General features: G+C 43.7%; 2 protein-coding genes across 3 annotated transcripts in view; both read left to right on the top strand.

Annotated features, from left to right (window-relative positions):
* The window catches only part of TACC1 (transforming acidic coiled-coil containing protein 1), a 41,943-nt gene extending 25,786 nt beyond the window's left edge, over nt 1-16,157 (top strand). The window contains 10 exon segments of the mRNA XM_042474398.1: nt 2,053-2,113; nt 3,539-3,752; nt 6,254-6,312; nt 7,325-7,465; nt 8,300-8,376; nt 8,595-8,638; nt 9,558-9,718; nt 10,458-10,564; nt 10,960-11,080; nt 11,271-16,157. Of these exon segments, the coding sequence (XP_042330332.1) occupies nt 2,053-2,113; nt 3,539-3,752; nt 6,254-6,312; nt 7,325-7,465; nt 8,300-8,376; nt 8,595-8,638; nt 9,558-9,718; nt 10,458-10,564; nt 10,960-11,080; nt 11,271-11,339 (1,054 nt within the window). The 3' untranslated portion in view covers nt 11,340-16,157.
* A 4,680-nt stretch (nt 16,158-20,837) lies between these two features.
* PLEKHA2 (pleckstrin homology domain containing A2) overlaps nt 20,838-24,249 on the top strand; it is a 40,184-nt gene continuing 36,772 nt past the window's right edge. Inside the window, exon 1 of one of the 2 annotated variants that reach the window (XM_042477623.1) lies at nt 20,838-20,935. The gene's annotated coding sequence lies outside the window, so the exon portion shown is untranslated. Of the gene's footprint in view, nt 20,936-24,017; nt 24,135-24,249 lie in introns of those variants that run through there. The other variant, XM_042477627.1, reaches the window with a different exon arrangement.

Here is a 24,249-nt window from a genome sequence, read left to right as displayed (position 1 = left end):
GCAAGTCACACCCTCTCAGCTTCAGAGAAAAGCAATGGTTAACTGCCTCTGATGAAGTCTTGCCAAGAAGACCCTAGGATAGGGTTGCCATTAGTCTGACTTGAAGACACATAACCACAACTCTTTGGCACCTGGGATGTCCCTCTCGCCCCTTACCTATCTGCTGAAATTTGAGCTGCTCTTCTTTTTTGTGGTATAGAAACCCTCAGATACCAGATTTTCTGTTGAAGAAGTAATGCTCAGGAACACATCCACTTTGTTAACTGATGCATTTATTCCTGTTGTTCTTAAGTTTTCAGCCTGAGCACTCTTGCTTGGAGATCTATGGAGTTTGCTTTCGTGTCCCTGTTGATAAAGCTTGCTTTGCACAACTTCTAGATTTCAAGATAGGCACCTTTAGTTATTTTTGGACATCTTTGTGAATGGGGATGTGGCCCCAGGTCGGGGCGCTCTGTGCGCATGTTTTGTATCTTGAGATCTGAAAGGCAGCACAGCTTGTGTTAGATAAGAACAAATGATACACCAGCAAGGGGGAATATAAGGATAAAAGCTACCAACCGCGGAACGCTTGACTTTGCAGTTGGCTGGCTTCTTCATGTTGGTTAATTTCATGAAGATGAAAGCTGTTTGCTGGAATAATTGTACCTTTCCTAGAAAGCTTGCTGATACTTGACCTGTAGCAGCAGGGAAGAGAGTTTTATCTGTTGCAGGTTAACCCTTAGATCTTAGAAGGCTTCTGCATCATTGAAACTAAATGAGAATCCAGCATGGCTTGGAGTAGTTGGAACATGGGGTAAGACTTTTGTAGCCTCACCAGCATAGCCAATGGTGAGGAATCAGGATTGGCTGGTTTAAACCAGGTTGATTTAAACCTTGGTTTAAACCAAACGACTTTTAAAACAAAAACACTTCTTTTTTTTAAACATTATGGTTTATTTACTAGGACAGCAGTGACTGAATTTAAACATTTTGTTGGCGGTTGTTCATTGTCAGGACACTTATCCAATCTCAGTTGCTTCTTTTTTATTCTTTCTCATTTCATTTTATAGTGCAAGAAATGCCATTCAGAAACAATGAGGGAGAGGGCCTGAAATTACTTTGGGGACCCATCGGATAAAAACAGGATTTAAAACATAACTAATACAATAATAACAATAAATAGATGGATGAAACTAGAAAGATTCTAGAATGACAACTTCCAAATAAATAGGGGATCTCCAAAACCATTCTCTTCATCTCATTGCCAGCTTCCCCATCTCTGTCTGCATATACTTGCTCAATTCAAATATAATGCTGTCTCCTGTTTTAAATGAAACAGTTTCTCATATCCAAACTGGGAAAACTCTAGTTAGTTTGAATTACATGGGCAGGAATCATAACCTGTAATTTGATCATGGTTTGTTTAAATAAATCATGGTTTAAACTGACCATAGTCAGTGGTTGATTATCTGTTTTGAAAGTAACAACAACAAACTGTGGTTTATTTAAACCTGAGAGTGGATGCTCCCAATCTCCTCTTTACATCAACGCTGGAGGAGAGTGAGGGGTAGGGAACCATTTGTGCTTAAGGTATGAGTAAGCTCTGCCACAATAGTGGTTTAGTGTTACATCCATATCAGGCCATTGACAGACTATGCAAGTCTTGAAGCATGAGTGTGATAAGTGTGTATTATTGTGTGTGTATTGTACGGGTGGATATCCAGCTATACAGGACTGGATGACTCAGTGATGGCTTTGTTTTTTCCTTGCATAATGCGTACAAATGTGTCAGAGCATTGGCTGTTTTGAAGGAATAAATGCTCTTGAGCACAGAATGCTGTTCTGCACACTTTCATCCCCTGCTTTGAGAAAGGACATGGCAGTGGCTTGCTTTCCTTGCTGAGTTTTTGAACCTGCCATGTGAGTGAAGTGGATGCCAATTCTGGACCTGCCCTTCATTATGCTTTAGCCTCCCTCTTTTTGCCTGTGCCCTTCCTTGCCCACCTACCCCATTTGTATCCCTACAAAATACAGATCATCTTGCACTGATTTGAATTCCTTCTGTTTCTGCAGGAGTGGCTGCAAAGTGAAGAAATACGAAACACAATCCCTGGTTTTGGATATTTGTTCTCAGGTAAGGGGTAAACCATGAACTGTCTGCCTTTTCCGGGAGAGATTGAGTCTCCCTTATCCAGAATTTCAAAATCAGAAATGCTCCAACATTGGTTCAGATGGGACCCCTTTGCTTTCTGATGGTTCAGTGTACACAAAGTTTGTTCCATGCACAAAATTATTTAAAATATAATGTATAAAATTATCTTCAGGCTATATGTTTGAGGTATATATGAAACGTAAATGAATTTCATGTTTAGACTTAGGTCTCTTCTCCTAGATATCTCATTATGTATATGTTATTCCCATTTGGTATGTATGTCGTGAAAGCCGATCAGTGAAGAAAGCTGACAGGGAAGAGTCTCAGTTCTTCTGAAATGTAGTGCTGCAGATACTATGGACTGCCAAAAAGAAAAATAAATGGGTCCTAGAACAACAAATAGAGCCTGAGTGCTCAGTGGAAGCCAAAATGACTCGGCTGAAGCTATTCTGCTTTGGATGCGTCATCATGAGATGACATTACTTGTTGTAAAAAATGATAATGGTGGGGAAACTGGAAGGCAATAGGAAAAGAGGAAGGCTGCACTGCAGGTGGATTGACTCAAAAAGCCACAGCCCTGAGTTTGCAAGACTTGAGCCAATGCTGAGCAGGCCTCCTGCAAATCTCTCATTCATAGGGTCCCCTAAGTCAAAGCTGACTTGATGACAAATAAGAGCAAACAACAGAGTTTGCCGCTGCATTTCATTTTTTCGTAGCACAGAAATGACTGACCACTCATTGTTTGGGAAAGAAAGCTCCCAGGATAACTTTAAAGCCGTTTCTCCTCACTGGGTGGAAATGGACTGCTAACCCGATGAGCATGAGTTAAAGTGGCCCTGCCAAGTAGCCCATTGTTTATAAACCCCCTTTTTACTGGGGTTGCAAGAGAGATAGGGAAGGGTATGACAACCTTGCAGTGTAACCCAGTCGTTTCCAGTGATGTGATCCAGTTATCTGGGGGTGCATTTGTCTTTGTTTCAAGGACATTGCAGTGGGGAAGGAGTGAATGTAGCAGTGTTGCTGTTGTGTGCCTTCAGGTCATTTCTGACTTACGGTGACACTAAGATGAACCTATCCTGGAGTTTTCTTGGCAAGAATTATTCAGAGGAGGTTTGCCATTGTCTTCTCCTGAGGCTGAGAGCCCAAAGTCATCCAGTGAGTTACATGACTGAACTGGGAGTTGAACCATGGTTTCCAGAGTTAGGTGACTTGAGGGCACACAGAGTCATAGTCCAATGTCAAACCACTATGCCACATTGGAGGCTATGGAGAAATAATTGTGGATTTCAGCCACAAAGGGAAGGTTTGAAGCCTGCTGATCAGACTGACCAGGTTCCCACTGAATACTATGGGAGTATTTAACCAAGGCCTGGATGCTGTTTTTTAACTGTCTCTTTGCTCATGCAGGAGGATGATGAAGCAGCCCTCATCTCGAAAATCCCAGACCTTTCCAATCGGGATGGGCACGCTACTGATGAAGAGAAGCTGGCTTCTACCTCCTCCACCCAGAAGCCAGCTGAGTCGGAGGCCAAAGGTGAGACTGAGGAAGACCTGGAGTACTTTGAATGTTCCAATGTTCCCGTGTCTGCCATAAATCATACGTTTTCATCCCCAGAAGAAGGTATGGAAGCATTTCTCTTTCACTCTCTCTCTCTCTCTCTCTATTTCATCATTCTGTTTCTCTCTCTTGTCTTAAAGATATGGATTAAGATAGTCAGCCTTCCAGTAGCAGCGGGTAGTCCCATGTCAACCCACTCCATGTTTTAATCCATGCTTTAAAGGCTTTCTCCAAGATGTTGGTCCCTATCCCTAAATTTGTTCAGCCTCTTGGATAGTTCTTTTAAAACTTTTCAAAGCCTGAGACAGATTCACTGCTACAGGGACATGGAAGGCCATCAGCCAACACTGCAGTCTTCCTCAATCTAGCACTTCCAGAGAAGGTGAACTACAAATCCCATCGTATGCAACAAGCGTGACTGACACACTGGGGGTCCCAAGGATGAGGAAGGCTGTAGAAGGCCAATAACCGTTTGATCTTACCCCAACATTCCTGAAAGATTTGTGTCCCAGCCTGTGGCCAGTGCCTTGTCATATTGACCAAAATAAGGAGAGATGGAGGACAGATCCTTTGGGGTTTTTGACACTGGATGCTGCTCATTATGAATGCATGAAAGCCCAATAATCCTCAGAACCATATCTTATGTGTCACAACCTTACTGGACATTGCAGCAAGCATACATACTAGAATCCAGGGACCTTGGAAACTACAAAAATATCCATGATACCTAACAGCCTTGGAAGTTGGCATGGAAGTTCAGACACACTCACAGCAGCATCTAATGCTGCAATCTATGCTGTGATATTTATCTATGGTATATTAATGCATGTGCCTTCAAGTCATCTGTCGACTTATGGCAACCACATGAATTTCATACCATTTTGTTAGGCAAGGGATCCTCAGAGGATCCTTCTCCTGAAATATAGCCCACATCACCTGGAATTTGTTGGTGATCTTCCATCCAAGTACTAACCAGGGTGACTGCTTAGCTTCCAAGATCAGGCGAGATCTGGTGCCTTTAGTGTTTTTAGGCCATGATCAAACCATACACATGTTCTGTTACTTTAAACTAAAGCTGTGTCCAAACGTGGAAATGTCATGGCAATGAAGTAGCCCACTATATTGTCATAGTTTATACCAGAGGCAAGCATCCCTCACAACTGGCTAGGGAGATGTAGTCCAACATCTGAAGGACCAGAGTGAGTTTCCCATATATGCATTGCACCAGTTAGTAGGCAAAGGGTGGGAGGATAGAGAGGGAGGCTGGCTAACTGTAACAGTAGAGTATGCAATTGTAATTTCTTTGAGAATAACATGACAGTAAATGGGAGAGCAACTCTGGGTCCATTTTGCATTGGGTAAAAGCATGCGGTGTCTGACCTAAAGCAGAACAGTGACAGGAAGATGCCTAAAATTAATGTCAGAGCATGCACACCCTTTCTAGTGTTCTTCCTGCTTGTAGTCTAAACTTTAGTTACCCTGCTTAACATATCCAGGATTGTTTGCAACATGTAGTTTTTCTTGGGCAGACAGATCGATGTAGGGAAGTTTCCTGGAAGCAGAAGCAGTTGTGGAAATGCTTGAAGCAGAGAAATAAAGGGTTGCAGGAGAAGCCTCCCTCCTCCATGGCTGAGTCCACAAACAGATTGCAAGGCATTCCAAGGCAAATTCCCTATCCTTTGCTTGCAACTGGAGAGGGTCTTTATTTGCCCAAGCGATAAGAATAGAAAAGGATATGTGAAACTCATTCATTTCAGCCAGCTTTGGCTAGCAGGAGGCTCACATTCTTGTCATTCTGAGGGGAGACAAAACAGCTGTTACTCAGTCCTGCGTGTAGATATTGCAGGGTCTGACGTCCCCTTCCACAGAGAATCCACCTCAAGAAAGCAGAAATCAGCTTTATTTTACTCCTCTTCTTCCTCCTCCTCTTACAAAGTACTTACAACAAAGAAAGCAGCACCCTTTACTGCACCCGGACGTAAAAACACACCCTTTGTTTTGCTCTCAAACACACTCTGAAGTTATGGGGAGCGTTTTTGTTCTTTTTTGTTCTCCCTTAGGCCATTTTAAATTACTATGGCTGCATCTGCACTGCAAAAATAATGCACTCTGACACCACTTTAATGGTTGTGGCTCCGTGCTACAGAATCCTGGGATTCGTAGTTTGTTGTGACATCAGAGGTCTCTGACAGAGAAGGCTAGGTTGCTCACCAAACTACAAATCCCAGAATTCCAGAGCATGGAGCTGTGGCAGTTAAAGTGGTGTCAAACTGCATTAATTCTATAGTGCAGATGCAGCCTGTGTCACTTCCTGTCCTCCAGTGCGAGCATAAACGGCCTGGGGAGATGGAACGAAAAACATAGGAGAAATGCTTTCAGGGTCCCTCCACTGGACTCCAGAAGATCCTAATAGCCTCACTACAGTTCCCCATCCTGAGTTCAAGTCTGTTTGCGACACCCCATAGTGAAGATGCTCAAAACAGAAATGAGGCGGCTGCTTCTTTATTCCAGTTACCTCTCTCCTGGGTCTCCAGCTGTAATCTGCTTGTGTCTTTGTGTTTTAGGTTTTGAGAAGGATCCATCATGCAGTCTGGCAGAGAAGAACAACACCAACAATATAGTGGTAAGCGGAAATGTAACTTCACTCCTCCAGGGAGGAAAACTGAAGCAAATACATCCATATGGGCTTTTTAGGCTTCTATCTATCTATCTATCTATCTATCTATCTATCTATATGAGAGATTATATATTGTGTCTCCAATCCAGCTGGGACTAGAGTCCAAAAGGTAACATTTCCAAACTCTGAACACAATCATGCAAACCATTGTGAAAAGAGAACACAGAATAAACCTTAAAATGGGGCTTCTTAGGTCTTAAGCTGTTTATCTCCACCGTTGTCAGAACTTTGCTGATGGAAAGGTTGGTCTGACTGATGGTGGCCTGATGGGCACCTGCCTCTCATTTGCAAAATGTTGACATAATAACTCACCTCCAGGCTTAAAATAAGCACTGTGCAAGATGAACCGCATTTAACAAGGCCCTCTGCTGGCAGTTCTGCTGAGCCTCTGCACTTGGCTGGAACAGCAAGGCTCAGATGGACCACAAGGATGTCCATCTGTCGTCAAGCAGAGTGACCAGATAGCCTCCTTTTCCAGGACATTGCAGCCTTCTATCCGGGAGGAATTCCAAAATGTCCTCCAGTGTGAGCATGACTAAGAAGCACGAATTGACTATGTATAAAGGTTTTCAGCTTTTATTTTGTAATCCTACATTTTTCTTGAATGTTCTACATTTTGCGATGCTTTGCCATCCTTTGCAGTTAGGACATCGGGTCACGCTGGTTTGCAGATTTCAGAAACAAAAATAGGGTTGTCCCTTGTTGCAAGGGATGGCACTTATTGAAGGGCCAGAAAGCTCCTGTGTGAACATTAAGGAGGCTGTCCCAAATCCTCTGCTTCCAATCCTTAAATATTTTCAATACTTTCAGGTATTGGTCAAATCATAGCGTTCATGGTTATGACGCAGCTCAGCATGACTTCTGCAATACCCCCTTTATATGTTGTTTTGAGCCCTTGGGATGGGCATAACCAGTTTAGGAAAAATCTAACAGTATTCTTCTTTGACCCAATCCATAGGGCAATTCTGAACTGTGTGCTTTGGAGAAGGCACCCGGAACGATGCCAGGCACCATAATTGGAGGTGCTGAAAGCCCCTTGGATGCCATTTGCCTCAGTGAATCTGATAAGACAGCCGTTCTGACTCTGATCAGAGAAGAGGTAAGAGGCTGGCCAGCCCATTGGGGCTTATAGCCTGATTCTGTCAGGCTGTCAACAGTTTCGGGAATTTTTAATAGTCTTGGGAGGATGGGGAGGATTGGGTTGTGAAACCACACACAGCCAGAGGGTAGAAAAATCACTCTTTTGGATCTCAGCTCCCTGAACCGTTCCCTTTGGCTTTGATGGCTGGGGGATTCTTAGAGCCCTAATTCAAAAAAAGTAACTTTTGAAAGTTCTGCAGAAACAGATGCATTGCAGAATATTTCTTTGGTAATGAGAAAATTAAGTGGGTCCTAGACCAGTTTTATTGGTCCCAACATGGTGAGATTTGGAAGCTTTTCTTTAAAATATATGTCAAAGTTTAGTGGGCATCAACAGGAATGTTATGGGCTCCTGGCACACTACCATATTAATGCAGTTTGATACCACTTTAACTGTCATGGCTCCATCCTATGGAATCCTATGATTTGTAGAGTTTTAAATTGTTTTAACTTGCTTGCATTGAGGTACGCTGCCCTGTGTACTGATAGCCAGTGTGATATCGTGGTTTGAATGTTGGGCTACAATTCTGGAGATCAGAGTTCGATTCCCTGCTCAAGCACAAAAACCCGCTGGGAGACCTTGGGCAAGTCACACTGTCTCAGCCTCAGAAGATGGCAATGGCAAACCCCCTCTGAAGAGACATGCCAAGAAAACCCTATGATAGGTCCGCCTTGGGGTTGCCATAAGTCAAAAATGACTATATAATTTCCATATAGGGGAGCATTGAAATAGCCTAGTAAATAAATAAAGATTTTATTAATCAATGAAATGGTTTCGTTTTATGCCTTCTAGATCATTTCTAAAGAGATTGAAGCCAATGAGTGGAAGCGGAAATATGAAGGAAGCCGGCAAGAGGTCCTGGAAATGAGGTAGCCAAGTGAAACCTGCCACCTCTAACATGACAACTGTAAACTTGTGCAGCAGATATGCATGCAATCTTCTTGAATCGCATTGGGATGCATTTCAAGACAAAGATGTCTGCAAGACAAGCAATATCAAATGTGTCTGTTAAGGACATAAGGGGCATACGGAGGGATTGTTTCAATGTAGAAAGAAATAATGATCCCTGCTTTTTCTTTCATTCTAGGAAAATTGTGGCTGAATATGAGAAGACCATCGCCCAGATGATCGGTAAGCCATTAGCAAACAGTAGCTGTCCAGTGGTGAGTGACTTTGTGGGTTAAAAAGAAAAGAAGGCCAACTATTCGGTTGCTCTGTCCTTCTCCAGAGAACACTGAGAGCTTGTCATTTGTTTGCTGTCTTTGCACTTCATTGTGATGCACCTGTTCTCTCTTCTGGTCCAGATTACAAAAGTGGACCAGAAATGGAACAATAAGAGGGGCAGGAAGGATACGTAGCCCTACCTTGTTGCTATTGTTGAAGGCCTTTTGTTTCTGTCCAGTTCAGTCATTTTTAAAATAGAGTCAGCCCAGTGGCTGAAACAAATATGCCCAGTTCCACATTTTAAAATAGGAGTGGCTGAGATGCACATAGTTTTAAAAATACACAGAAAAAAACACTTTGTTTAGTGTAAACATGTTGGATTAATTATCTGAAATGCAGAAATAAATGTGTTGCTATTGCTGTGTGCCTCCAAGTCATTTCTGACATGAGCTGGAATTCAAACACCGATCCCCAGATTCTTAGTCCAATGCACAAAACACTACCCCATGCTGGCTCACAAATTTAGGAAAAACAATTTATCTAAGATGTGCACAAATTTCACTGTGGGAAGAACGGACAAAGTCTCACCACCAGATACAAAGCTAGGGCAGAAATAAAATTCAGGCTGGATTAGGAGAAACTCTGTGAAATCAAATCAGAGAAGTTTTCCCCATTCCTAGAAAGGGTGGAGACGGAGAACAGGATTGTCCAAGACTTGCAGGTGGTACAAAATCGTTTTAGGAGCTTCTGTGTTGGATTTTTTAACACTGTGTTATCCCATGATCTTGGAGTCAGACATGGATAGGGAGAAGACCCCTGGCTGCTACTAGAGGGTTTTCCATTCCAACCAGGCTTAAACATTCTCCTTTTACCTTTGAATTCACAGAGGATGAACAGCGGACCAACATGGCATCCCAGAAGAGTCTCCAGCAACTCACAATGGAGAAGGAGCAGGCGCTGTCTGACCTGAATTCAGTGGAAAGGTCCCTCTCCGACCTGTTCAGGAGATATGAGAATTTGAAAGGAGTCCTGGAAGGTTTTAAGAAGGTCATCCATCTATTTTAAAAGGCCTTTTCTCCCTCTACCCAGCTTACTATACATTCTTGGTCCAGAATGGCTGTATTAGAAACACTATAAAGCAAGAGTAAAGAAACTGCCATAGTTACACATGCTGAGCACATGAGGGGGGAATATAGACAGAGCCTCTTGTTTCAGATTTAATCATTGGCATCTCCTGCTAGGAAGGTCAGGTAGCAAGTAACAGAAAACATCCCTTGCTAGAGACTGAATGAGATGTTGTCGTGTTTTGCCATCTCTTGTGACACTTTCAAGGCTTAACAAATTATTATTGGAATAAAGCTTTGTGGACTGTCTGCCTGTTTGATGGAATGGACTGCAGTCCACAGAAACTTAGATAAATGTGTTAGTCTTTAAGGCAAAGGTGGGGATCATGTGATCATCCATATTGTTCCTTTCAGCATTCCTCATGCTTTAAGGTGACACGATGCATTTAAAAGTATTATTTTACTTTCCCATTTCTCAAAAGCAACCCAAAGGCCCATTCCTTGTGGGTCTTGTTCACATTCAGTCTGAACTGAAGAATGATTCTGGAGACTGCAATATGCACCTATTAGAGGTTTTTGGTTTTGGTAAACCTCTGGGAGACTTTTCCAAAATTGATTCAGGAGGCGCTCCTAGAAGCTCTCATCCCAGTGTCCTCTCAAATAGATGCCTTTTCTGTCTTTTATTATTAAATGCTTCTGTTCTGCCAACTTCTGTCTTCTAGAATGAAGAAGCCTTGAAGAAATGTGCCCAGGATTATCTCAATCGGGTCAAGCAAGAGGAACAGCGGTACCAGGCCTTGAAAATCCATGCCGAAGAGAAATTAGACAAGTAAGATATCTCTAGGCACTCAGAGGCCTTGCACTTGCACTTACTCTTTTCTGCTCTTGCAGTTAGTGCTAAGCCATGATTTAATACAACATGCAAATACTCCCAGAGACACAGAAGGAAAGCAACTTAGATGCCTTCTCTGCAACTACATTTTCTAATATAAGCTGATGTTTTAAGAAGCAACGGTGCAAAGGAAGTCAAAGTATCTCAATATCCACAGGGGGAGGGATCTGTATTGCTGATGTGAGATCCTGGGGCTGAAACTCCTCAGCTCCAAACTGGGGGATCATTCTTCTGCTAAGCAGGTGAATTTATTATAGAGCAGCAAATCATGTCATTTAAAAATACTGTATACCTGTCTTTCTCTTTGTGTGTCTCTTGCTACTCCAATGTAGAGCCAATGAAGAAATTGCTCAGGTACGTAACAAGGCCAAAGCTGAGAGCGCAGCTCTGCATGCCGGGCTCCGAAAAGAACAAATGAAAGTGGAATCACTGGAGAGAGCACTTCAGCAAAAGGTACAGCAGTGATAATTTCAAAGCAGCCGCAATGTAAGGCATAACATCCCTGAAAATTTTATAGACACACACACACACACACACACACACACACACACACACACACACACACACACCATCAACGAAACACTCATATATTAATAAGATTCTCCTTCTTACAAGCTCTTTGCTACTACTTCTTTTGTTTTAGAATCAGGAAATAGAAGAGCTGACTAAGATCTGCGATGAGCTGATTGCCAAGTTGGGAAAGACTGACTGATCCATTCCGTCCGGAGCACCATGCTTGGCTGCTTCCCGTTGTCTATCTGCATCTTCAAGCAAGCGCCTTGCCTTATTTTCCACAAATAATCTCTTCCTCCTCCCGGCAGCAGAGAGAAAAGCACATGCCCCTTGCTTCTTTTCAGCTGCCTGCAAGAACCAGGCCCAGAGGTTCTCCTCTGTCCTCAATTTTCATCATCATACTACTCCAAATCATTCCCCAGCTCCATTTATGCCCCCTGCTATTTGCAGGCAGTCCTGACTGTATGGTCCCAACTGGTATTGAGGAGGCTGTGTCTAAATGTGGCTGATGTGTTTGCTGCAACGAAACTGAGAAACAGCCACTCAGCTCTGTTGAGTCTCCAGCCCACAAAAGGGGCTGTTGTTGATAATGCCTGCAGTTTGATGTCAGGAAGGGGTCTGTATGAGATGTGGCTTACCTGAGCTGATGCGTCACTGTCTTGAGGTTGCAGTCCACACAGCAAAGGGTCACATCGGCTAAACTATATCTGAGACCACAAAAAAGTGCAACCAGCACAAACACATTTGTGCAACAACTGGATCCGCCCTAAGGTAGATCGCATGTAGAACCCCGATTAATGTTTATTTTGAATCCTAGGAGAGTTAGGTAATAGCCATGGCCCCCATCACACCACGCAGTTACAGCACTGTGATTCCACTTTTAACTGCCATGGTTGCATCGGAGTTTGTCGTTTGGAGAGGCCTTAGAGCTCTCTGGCTAAGACTTGTCTTCAGTTGCTGGAATACTCTGGTCTGACCCTGGAGTACTCTGGCCTCAAATCCCCCCAAATTTCCCCCTTACTTGCTCTCTTTTTGCTGCAAGTTTTTGACTCTTCCAGTGAACAACAGGCAGCTACTTTCCCACATGGTTCCTGTGCCTTGCCTGGTGCCCAGCCATGCCATTGATGCTGGGCACTTGATCTCAGAGGGACTTGTGCCCACAGTGGCTGCACTGGGCAACTCGCAGGGACCATAAGTAAAGGCAGACACTGTTGTTGCTGCAGAGAGAGCCAAAAACCCACAGCAAATGATTAGTTATTTAAATGCAGGTTAGGGAAGGAAGCCCTGAATAAGTGCAGGCATCCGATTTGGAGTCTTGGCCTAGCATCCTATAAACAGGATGTAGGGGTAATTTAGGGTAATTTGTCCATGTAGACAAGCCCTGAGAATTCCAAATGTCCTTCCCTTACTCTGCAAATCCCAGGATTTCATAGGGATGAAGTCATGGCAGTTGAAGTGGAATCATAGCACTATAATTGTACATTGTGAACAGGCCCCATGATTGGCCATATCGAAAGGAAGTGCCTGTCTTCATCTTTGTAAACATACATGACCGTCTTACGGCACCTTGAAGTCAGGTTTTGAGTCTTCTCCGGTTGAGATTTCTAAATGCCCCTTCCTTATTCTAACAATGCCATAATAAATCACTTAGCCTTCAAGGTGCCAAGCAGCTCTTTATATTTGTGGCGGTGGACCAACATGGTTTCCCTGCTGGAGTTTGTCTCTGAGTTAATGCACTTCAATGAGGACAGTTTCTCTCCCTGAGGAGGGTGCATGCTTCCCTGAATGCAGGGTCTTCCAAGGTAAATAGGAGCAGCCCTTAGACATTCAGAAATATGCAAACAAAATTATCCCCCTGTTAACACAATCTAAAATGTCACTTCTTTGGAAGCTGGCTGATGGAATCAGGAGTATAAACCTCTGTATAGTTAGCATCCTTGGCAACTTTCCATCCGCACCAACTTCTGGGAAAATTTCAGACTTAAAAATAAAGAAAATCCGTCCCACAAGTAGGATAATTTAAAATGATGTCTGATTCCTTTCTGGATTAGATGCTATGATGGTTGTATAGAAGGTGTAACTGCCAGACATTTATCTTCTAAATGTCCCATCCTAAACGTCCTTTTGCATTTTCTTCAGGTGTGTCTCCACTGATAAATCACTGAAGCACTTTGATTTCTCCGCCAGGGTCAAGCATCAAGGGTTGTGGAGTTTTACAGTCTCCCTAGGTCTTTCTTGTATCGTGCTGACATTAAGTTGTTGCATTCTTTGGCTGGGTCCAGGTATATATATTTAACCAGTTTGCTTAACAGGGAGCTCTCCCTCTGCCTACAGATTTGAGATTTGTCTTGATCAGGTGCTATCGGCACATGTTGCATCCTTCCCAACAGCCAGAATGAAACAGATCCTCCAAAGCCATAGGTCTATGCTCCTTTTTGATGGCATTTATTGGGGATGTTCACATGCTGCTATTCTGCCTGTAGTAAATTTCACATGCACTCCACTTAAGAATCTGGGAATCCCGAGAAACCCAACTACGTGCGGTTTGTTTTCTCTTTCTTTTCCAAATGAGATTCTAGCCCTTGTAGTTTGGCGAGGTGCTTCTGAAGAAGTTTAGGCTGCCTCTCTGATTTTCCAGCCAGATCTTTTCATGTCGCCCATCCCATGGCTTCCAGGCACATGCTGAGGGCTCAATGTATGGAGAGGGCTGGCTCTTCATCAGATCAAAAATGCAAACACCTTTCCTTCCAAGGTGAAAGAGCAGGCCTGTCCAGAGAAGCAGCTCTCTGGAACGTCTTCTGTTTATTCAGGTGTTGTATATGCCTCGGGTGGAACGCCTCTGTCAAATGTTCTGCTTTCTCCCACACCTCTTATCCTGGCTGCCAAGCTGCGCCTTGTCAGTGCTTGGAGAAGTTACTTTTTAAAAAACTCTTAGCTCCCAGAACCCAGCAGACATGCTGACTGGGAGGTTCTGGGAGGTATGTTGAAAATAATTAACTTCTGCAAGCTCTGTTCCTCGCCAGCGATTGTGAAACGGAGTTCTCCTCATGCTGAGGTTTTCATGCCAAAAGGTGGGCACGTTTTTCCCATCCCTGGATTGTGATGAGAAGGTGCAAAAGATGACACTTTGAGTGCTCTCTTCCACCAGATCTCATGTTCATCTGAAAATAGTTTGGCAGAAAAAGGGACTGAGTATAAGAGGAGGCCTTTCTCCATCTCAGGCACATGGCAGATTCCTATCAGCGCAATACCAGATAGACCAGTCATTCCCATGACATGGTTACAGCCTTACCCTACACCAGGGGTACGGGAACAGTGGTCTACAGGTCACGTGTGATCCCTTGGGGCATTTTGCAACCCCCAGGCTTCCCTCAGAAGATGCGTCTTCAAAAGCCATTGCACCATTTTTTAAAAATGCCCCCCTAATGGAAAACCATCACTTCTGGGATGGCATTTCCCCTTTATTTAGCTTTCCCCTTTTTCAGAGACCTTACTCAGAACTTGACGTCGTGAGTGGAAGTGACTTCCAGTTATTTAACCAAGTTCTGCTTCATTCTGAAGGTGAATGCTGGCTTCAGGAAATTGAACTGGCATTGCTGCAGATTCTGGCAATAACTGTACGACCGGGGTCTATGGTGAAGAATAAAGGGTTTTGAAGGCTTCCTTCCCTGTCCTATTGTGGAATTGGTCGTGGGTGCTGTAAAGCAATGATCCTGCATATCACTTTGGCAGGTTACCATGACTGAACTCACTTTCAGTAACTGCAACACACTCCATATGTGTTGGATTACAACTCCCATTATTCCCCCCATTCTGCCTGTTTATGTTCCAACACGTCCAGAAGGTGCCATGGTCAGGCGTTCTTGACCCTACAGGAAAGGGGACTTGTGATTTGAATGCCATCCATCTTCCAATGTGTATTTTTTTTGCTGGGTATTCGGTGGTAGCACTTCCATCTGTGGGTGTGTACTCCTGCAAGCACACAGTGCCATATGCTCCCTCGTTTTGTGTGCCTCTCAAGCATGCCACTGAAATGTGGGTGAAGACGATTCCTAAGGAATGACATTATTAACTATAATATGGTTATTATAGTTTGTGCAGATATTGGAATATATATATATGTATAAATATATATAAATATATATATATATATAATGTGTATATATAATGGTTATAGTTCTATATAGTGGGTGGTGTGTGTGTGCGTGTGGTTTAAATCTGTAGAATTGTTGCACCTCAAAGCAGTCTGGAGTAGCAGAAGGCCATGCTGGTTTCGTCCTTATAATTTTATCCTTATAGGGCTATTGCTTCTGCCTGTCTATAACCTTTGCAAGACGATTGGAAAGAGAACTACTAGCTACTCCTGATAGTGGGTTTGAAGGCAGCGTGTATCTGCAGTAGCATATGGCAAACTGTGCCTTGCTTTTATTGTGCATGTGCCATGTGCATCACCTCGAAGGCTGGCGGTTTGATGCAGCAAAGATGCCATTTCTAGCACAGTCATGCACACAAGGTTTGCTGCTGGGCTATCCCATGGGATGCTACCTCTTTTTTAGCTGCAAAGGTACCTTGAAATGGTTTCTGCCATTTAGTTCTCGTGTGAGCAGAAAATGCAGGCAGATGCAACCTAATTTCTGTAATGTGTAATGTGCAGGCCTATCATCTTCTCCCCATTGGACAAATGAATATTCATAGCAAAGTAAAGAGGCCACTATCTGTGCCTTTGAACACAAAAGCCGGGGCTTTTTAGGATTTGGAAACATAGGGATTGAAGCCCACACAATACTAATGTACTGATGAAATGTTAAATTATTTTCGTGTCCACTGTAAATTCGTTTGCTTTGTTATGCATTAACTGCATCTTGGTGATGCATTACTTGTATTTTTAAAATATCACTAAAAATGCACACAGACACACACATTGCACTAATGTATAATGTTGTCATTCAACCCATTAACATTGGTGATGGTAAAATGAAAAAGCAATTAAAAATAAACTTCTGAAACTACTCTGAAATTGTTGTTAAAACGATAACGAATTATGGGGAACAAATTGATTTGGGGTGAATTAATTCCAGGCTGTGGTTTTAATGTCGCAATATGGAACTGGGCCTTTAATGTTGGGACAGGGCACGATGTACACTTTGGACTTAACCCCAGATTAAACCTAGTCAATGCAATGCCTAGCAAATTTACCTGGTTGAGTCACATTGTTCCTCAGTGACATTTCTGGGTTTGGTCCAGACAAAAAAAAATTCAGATCCATTGGACTTTTTCTTGATATCAGACCAATGTCTAGTAAATAGATTTTGAGCCTTATCACACGAGAAAAGAAAGTGGAAATGAAGAATAGTGCTTTCCTTCGTTCTTACCGCATGATGTTGTAGCGCTTCAGTTCACTTCCCATGGAAGACAGTTGTAAAAGCGCATCTTTTAATAATAATAATAATATGTATTTATATCCCGCCTCTCTGTGCAACACAACCGGGGCATCTTTTGTCAAACAGATTGTCCTACTAAACAAAAGAGGTGCTTTTACAGCCCTCTCCCACCGGAAGAACTAAAGCGCTACAAAACCATGCAGTAAGGCACAAAGAAAGCCACTACTCTCTGGCTTGGTTTCCACTTTCTTTTCTCGTGGGATAAGGTTCTGTAGATTAGAGGAACATTCCCTCGTCCTCGATGTTGGATGACAAATCACATCAACTATTACCATTGGTATGCTGGTTAGGACCCATAGGATGTGCAGTCCGACAGTATCTGGAAGAGTAATGTTATCCACTCCTGCACCAGAACCAAAGTAACTCCAGACCCAAACGTGAGCAATTTTGCTTATTGCTGGTTCCAAGCCTGCCTTTCTCTCTCTGCAGCCAACTCTTATCAAGCCCCTTCCACAAAGGAGCCTGCCTATAAACCCACTGTTCTTGCTGTCTGCCAGTACAAAATGGCCAATAACTCATCTGTTACTAAGGCATCCCACTAAATGTTCACCTTAACATGACTGTTATTTTGGTTCCTCTTGCCATTTGGCAAAGGACCTCCACGTCTAGGCCAAGGACAGCCTTGCTTGGTACAGTGGGCACATGTAACCTTCACGCATTTGATATGTATGACAATTTCCCTTTTCTATGTCAGGTGAATATTTGTAAGAGCTATACTCCCACAAATGAGATTATTATAATGATTACTAATATATATATATATTTTCCTCCATGTTCCATTGCCTGAATAAAAATAATGTGTTTCCAATTTGGCTATGATTATTATTTGTTCTTTATTTCAGGTCAAATTCAAGATAGGGCCAAGTTAGTCTGTAGATTCAGTATATAGAGAGACCTTGTAGCACCTTTGAGACCAACTAAAGGAAGAAGTTGGCAGCTTGAGCTTTCGTAGACTTTGTTCAAATGCATCTGAGGAAGGAGACTTAAGTCTATGAAAGCACATGCTGCCACCCTCTTTCTTTAGTTAGTCTCAGAGGTGCTACAAGGTCTCTACATTCTTTATTTGAGGGTTAGAGATGGAGAAGTTAAGTTTATTTTCTCCCCCCCCCCCACTTTTGGTTAGTGGGGAATGTGATCCCATTTTCCTGCAAGATCCATTTTCCTCTAGTGTAGTCCTTTGTTGAATGGGACATTTCTACAGTAAAGCACAAAAAGGTGAACAAGTCTTGTGAGCAACTGGGTTTGTTTGCTTGCTTGTTTTGCAACATATCCAGTCGTGTGATATCCTCCAATGTCTCTGTGATACCTTTTTGCACTCTGCAAGACCCATGCTTTTACAACTGTGTTGTACCACGATAGTACCATGTTAGATCCCGATTTCCAAAAAGGAGAGAAGGAGTCACACATGAGCAGCAGTTGGCATCCAAACATGTTGTTTATTTAAATTAATAATTTGTCGTCACCCTTTCAAGTCGTTTCCGACTTACGGCGGCACTAAAGCAACCCTATCCTGGGGTTTTCTTGGCAAGATTTGTTCAGAGGAGGTTGCCATTGCCTTCCATTGAGGCTGAGAGAGCGCAGGGTGACCAGATGTCCTAACCGCAAAGGAGGACAAGGCAAAATTAATAACAGCCTAATGCCAAGCCTATTAATATTAATATTTCCCCTCCCTTTTGGAGCTATCCTGACAGGCGAATGGAGGAGTAAGCAGCCTGTGTCCATAGCCACTTGAGGGCTCTGTTTAACAGAAAAAGCAAATGCAAGGCTTAACATGGGATGGAAACACAACATACATTTTGCTTCCAGGTGAGGTGGTTTATTGTGCAATTGCTGCTGGGCTTTGTGAAAAAGATCATCCTGGCTTCCATTGGTGCTGCTCGGTTTTTTCCTTTGCGGGGAAACAAAATACTGAAGGGAAAGGTGGGATCTGCTGCATTATCACGATGGATGAGGAGCGCTAAGAGCCAGTCATCTGGAAGCATGCAGAGAAAGTACATTAAATTTGCAGATAATCAAATGAGGGGCTGTATTTGATGGCAAATTTTAAGGCATTGAGAGCCAGTAGGTTAGTTCATTCGCTCATGTTACCATAATGCCATGTTACCAGAGAAGAGCTTTGTGGCAAAGATGAAGAGAAATGGTTCGTCACCACATCCACGAAAAATAATATTCAAAATGCAAGGTTGCCACTTTCTTTACAGGCCCAGCTCCTATGTCTTTAACAAAACCTAGGAAGGAAAAAGAGCCAGCGTGGTGTAGTGGTTTCAGCATTGGACTAGGACTCTGGAGACCAGGGTTCGAATCCCTGGTTCAACCATGGACATCCACCGGGTGACCTTTAGCAAGTTACACTCTCTCAGCCTCAGGTAATGGCAAAGCCTCTCTGAACAAATGTTGCCAAGAAAACCCCAGGATAGGTTTGCCTTGGGGTCGCCATAAGGTTTGCTTTGGAGTCGCCATAAGGTTTGTTTTGGGGTTGCCATAAGGTTTGCTTTGGGGTCGCCATAAGGTTTGTTTTGGGGTTGCCATAAGGTTTGCTTTGGGGTCACCATAAGTTGGAAATGACTTGAAGGCACACAGCAATGGCAACAGAGGTAGGAAAAGTTGCCCCGGCCCACAGAACCCTTATAGTAAAGCTGTTGCAAAGCAGGAGAGTTTCTGGTAGGGAAGCAAGCAGCCAGCTTTCCAGGCTCTATAAATAGTTTTGCAACAAGTTGTGTGATTTCTTCCCATTTGACTTGAGTCCGGGGCAGAAAAAATGTTTCAGATCTGGTTGCGAGGCAGTCACAAGATGCCCCGAAAGATGCCCAAGGTTTGCTCAATGTGGAACTTAGGAGAAAGGAGAAGGAGACTTGTAGCTTTATGTTTTAGTCTGTTGAATTTTCCCAGGAGGGAAAAAAAGGACATAGTGGTTTCTTTCAGAGCCTGGCAAAATGGGGAAATGGAAATTCAATTGAAGGGAACTGGAGCTGGAATCTTGTCATTGACCTTAAATGGAGCCATCAGTGCAAAACCTAAGCATCTAGTTAAAGTGGCCAGGTCTCAGGGCCTATAATCCCTGTCTCTAGTTTTCCTGAGTCCTTTCTAGATAGAAAATTATTATTATTATTATTAGTAGTAGTAGTAGTAGTAGTAGTAGTAGTAGTAGTAGTATCCCACTCCTTTCATGGAACTAGGACTCAGAGCGGCTTCCCAATATTAAGAGAACAATACAATTGAAAACAGAACAGAGGTGCATTAAAAAGGAATTAAATGGAATGCCACTGCAAATTAAATGCATTGCGAAATTAAATGCAGTGTTAAAACATGGCTATTACAAGAATAAAATACGTATTTAAAAAGATAAAACTGTATAAACACATTTTAAAATGGAACAAGATCCCAAACCAGGCAAACTAACAGTTGCTCCTTAATCTATTTGCAATCAGAATCCGATTTAGGAGTTTATCACACTAGGGCTAATTCCAGCATTAAAGAGGGATTAAAGCGCATTTCAAGCATCGTGCGAATAAAGTCAAAATGGTGAGTAGCTGCACAGATGGTCATCACACGCAATTGCACAAATAAAGTGATATCGGAAATGCATTGTTGTCGCTGAAATCCCGAAAGTAAAAAGATGCCTGTTAATGCTTCTTTGTGACCACTTTAATGGCAAGCTTTGTGCTGCTTCTACACTGCAAAATTAATGCGAATTGGCAACCGCTTTAACCGTCGTGGCTCCATTCTGCGCAAGCCTGGGATCTGCAGTTTGCTGCGGTGCTGTTCTTATAGAGAAGGCTAATATGGCTCCCAAAGCTACAGAACTGCACAGCATGGAGCCAGGGCAGTTAAAGTGGTGCCAAACCGGATCATTTCTGCAGTGTGGATAAAACTTTAAAACAGATCCCCACTGCAGAAATAATCCTTGACACCACTTTTGGGTGTAGTTTGGGAAAGCCTTTGAGATCTGGTGCTACAACAGCCTCCAGATCCTAGACTTGCATGGCATGGAGCCAGGGCAGTTGAAGTGGTGCCAAGGCGGATTATTTCTGCAGTGCAGACGCAGCCCAAGAGACTTTGGGCTGCTGCTTCTTCTTCTTTGCCTGATGGAGCTTGGCAAGCCTTTGCACCCTGGGGCTGTGGATGAGGGGCTTTGTGGTGCTTGGCTGCTTGGCCCTGCCCAGGGATCGCCCTGCCCATCCTCCTGCAGCGCCAGCCTCCTGGCTCCTCTCTCCCCGGCAGATAGACAGCCATACATCCGGGGCTGGCTCCGGAGAAGGAGGAGGAGGAGGAGGGCAAGCGGAGCGAACCCGGAACGAAAGGCACCCAGCTGCTGCAGAGTCAGACCCCCAGCCAGCCATGCAGCAGAGCCCCGGTGAGTGAATGGTGGCACTGCAGCCCAAGGGGCATCTCTTGGGGAGGGGGTGATGGCATGGAGGTGGCACTGCCCAGAGGGCAAGGGAGGGCCTCTTTAGAAGCATAGAGTTGGAAGAGACCACAAGGGCCATGCAGTCTAGCCCCATTCTGCCATGCAGGAACTCCCCATCAAAGCATCCCTTGTGACAGATGGCCATCGAGATTCTGCTTAAAAGAAGGAGACCCCATCACTCTCCAACTGAGATTGTTCCACTGTTGAACAGCTCTTGCTCATAGAAGCATAGGATCCTAGAGTTGGAAGAGACCCCAAGGGCCATCCAGTCCAACCCCTTCTGCCATGCAGGAACTCTCCATCAAGGCATCCCCTGTGACACATGGCCATCCAGCCTCTGTTTCAAGACCTCCACCACTTTCCAAGGCACCGTACTCCACATAATCTTGGGGGGGGGATGATGGGATGGGTGGTGGTCAGCCGGAGAGGGCAAAGTCAAATATTGGGAGGATGATGGGCTGGGCTGTGCACCTTCTGAGAGTTCAGGGTAGGATCTTGGGAGGGAGGATGGGATGGATGGTATTCCACCTGAGAGAGCAGAGCAAGATCTTGGAGGGGATGATAGGATGGGTGGTGTGACTGCTGAGTGTGCAGTGTCAAATCTTAAGGGGAATGATGGGATGGGTGGTATGCTTCCCAACAGTGGCTAGAATCTTCTTTTGGGGGGGTAGAGAGAGGATGATGGGTGTTGCACCATGGAGAGCATAGAGTAGACTTTTTTGGAGGACAGGGGATGATGGGATGGGTGATGCACCACCAGAGAGAGCAAAGTAGCATCTCTTCTACTCTCTTTTAACATGCAATGTTTGAATACTGCGATAATTTAATTTTGTTGTAATTCACCATTTCTGTACGCTTTTAATTGCACTGGTCTTTAATGTTGGGAGCCTCCCTGAGTCCCAGTTTTGGGAAAAGGGTAGTGTATTAATAGTAGTACTGTAGTACTAGTAATAGTAGTAGTAGTAGAACAAGTTTTTAAAAATGAAATGAGTTCTCGTCCTCTTCTTTAGGGCCATTGATGCTCAAAAACCCCTTGCAGCCTCCTGTTCTGTTTGGTGAGCTCTGTCTCCTGTGACTCTTTTTGGTGTCTCTCTTCTGGCTTTGGAGGACCATTCTCTGTATCTGAAAGAGCTGTTCAGCCTTTGTCCAGCGACAAGCCCAAAATAGAACTGTTGCACCTTGAAACTTGCCAGGTTTCTTTTTTTAATCTGGCTCTTGCATTTGTATTTCATTCTTCTTTGGAGGAACTCGGGGGCAGAACGCACAGGCCTGGTTTATCTTTGGCTAGATTAGGCCGAGAGAAAGCAGCCAACGACTGCTTCAAGGTTGTCCAAGGTTGAGTTAATGGAGGGATTCGAACTCTGCTTTTGCACTTCCTTTGGTTGTCGCCACATTTGGCTACATGCAGACTGCAGAAATGACCCACTTTGACACCGCTTTTAACTGCCATGGTGCCATGCTATGGAATTCTGGGAATGGTCGTTGGTTGCGGCACTTTTGGACTCCATAGCATGGAGCCATAGTGGTTAAAGCTGTGTCAAACTGGATCATTTTTGCAATCTGGATGCAGCCAATGAAGCACTGCTTTTTCTGCAAACGGCACAAAGTGGAATTACACATGGTGCAATATTCTCCAGCAGTGTTCTTCCTCCTGGCAAAGGTCCTCCATTTAGTCACAAGTAAATCCCTTTGAACAGAAGTTCCCAGCAGTTAATAAATAAAAAGGAAAGATGGCACCATCTCAGCTACCCATTTGGATAATTTTGGGTTTTGGAATATACCTCTGAATATATAAAGTGGTGCTAGATGCAAATAGTGGTAGAGGCAATGGAAAAGCCGTGGGGATGGTCCAGCCTAGAGATAGTCCTTGGTTCTGGTCCAACGTTGCTCCTCTTAAGGTTCAGATGTCTGACTGGATCGTGCCCAAGGCAGGTGATATAGAGTAGCCCTTTGTAAATGTTCTGCCTTGGGTACCACATCCCTTGGGAGAGCATCTCATGGCTTTCCTCCTGCCCTGATGTTTTTCTGAACTTAGATGTTGTGAAAGGGTTACACTGGCCTTCACACAAGCTGGTGATGGATGGAGAAGGTGGTAGCAACTACCTTGTTGGTTGCTGCACATGTTGGCCACCCAAGAGTGAGATGCGATTTGGACTCTTTTGCAAGAGCAGCTCGCATATGGGTCTTTCCAGGGAGCAATTGCAAAATCCTCTAGGCAGATGGAGAAAAGGAGGTGTGCAAATGCAAAGCACCGGCTGTAGAAAAGAGGTTACCCATTCCTCTTGTCTCTTAGTTCAGTAGAAGAGTGCAAAAAGTGATCTGCCACTGTCCTGTTATTTTCCTTAGACAGAGTTATTATTTATATTCTTGACTGACTGTTTCCCACCTACATTTATAAAACATAACTGAGTTATGCCTTTAGATGCTTTCCTCTGAATACAGTTTAAGTATTCACAGTGTCAGAGGGCCAGCGCCATGTAGTGGTTTGAGCATAATACTGAAAGTCTCCATCCTTCCAATGCCAATGTTGCTAAAATTAACAAACAAACAAAACTTTTGGAAAGACAGATGATGAGAAGAAAAGAGAGGGCTGGATAAGCATAAAAAAACTTTGTAAAAAGGAACTTTGCTTTCAGTGGCTTTAACTGAGGTCTGCCTGGATTTTGATTTGGAAGGCACTCAGTCAAGTCTGTTGTTCGCAGGTCTTTTGGATCAGTGATCCGCATCCCGTTGTCTCTGTTCCTGTTTTAAAGAAGGGGTTTGTATGCATATGTATGCACCTTCCTTCTGTACACTATTGAAATCAGCACATGATTTATGAACACACAGAGAGGAAGCTGTGTACGGTAGTAGAGACTCACTGAAGAAGCTGGCAGCCTTTCCAAGAGATGAAGGTCTGAAAAAGAGGATTTGTTTAGCATATAGGACAGCCTTTGCCAATCTTGTGCCCTCCAAGTAGATAAAACTACAGCTCCCATCATCCTCAGGTAGATAATGCGTCACCAGGCTGACAAAGGCTGGACTTGATCATTCCTTCTGCACTTGGAGGATTGAATGGCTCAAACGGCACACAAAACTTTTGGACGTAGACTGAAGTCTACGAAAGCTCATGCTGCCAATGTCTTTCTTTCAGTGAGTCTCAAAGGTGCTACAAGATCTCTCTATGTACTGATTCTACAGACTAACATGGCTATATCTTTGAATTTCAAGAGCATGTTTGTGTGAGCATGTTTGGCCTGGAGTGTTGCAAATGCAATCTT

This window comes from Sceloporus undulatus, chromosome 6, assembly GCF_019175285.1.
Source record: "Sceloporus undulatus isolate JIND9_A2432 ecotype Alabama chromosome 6, SceUnd_v1.1, whole genome shotgun sequence".
Taxonomy (NCBI): Eukaryota; Metazoa; Chordata; class Lepidosauria; order Squamata; family Phrynosomatidae; genus Sceloporus; species Sceloporus undulatus.
Note: the sequence above shows the minus strand (reverse complement) of the source record. Positions and strands in the feature narration are given on the sequence as shown.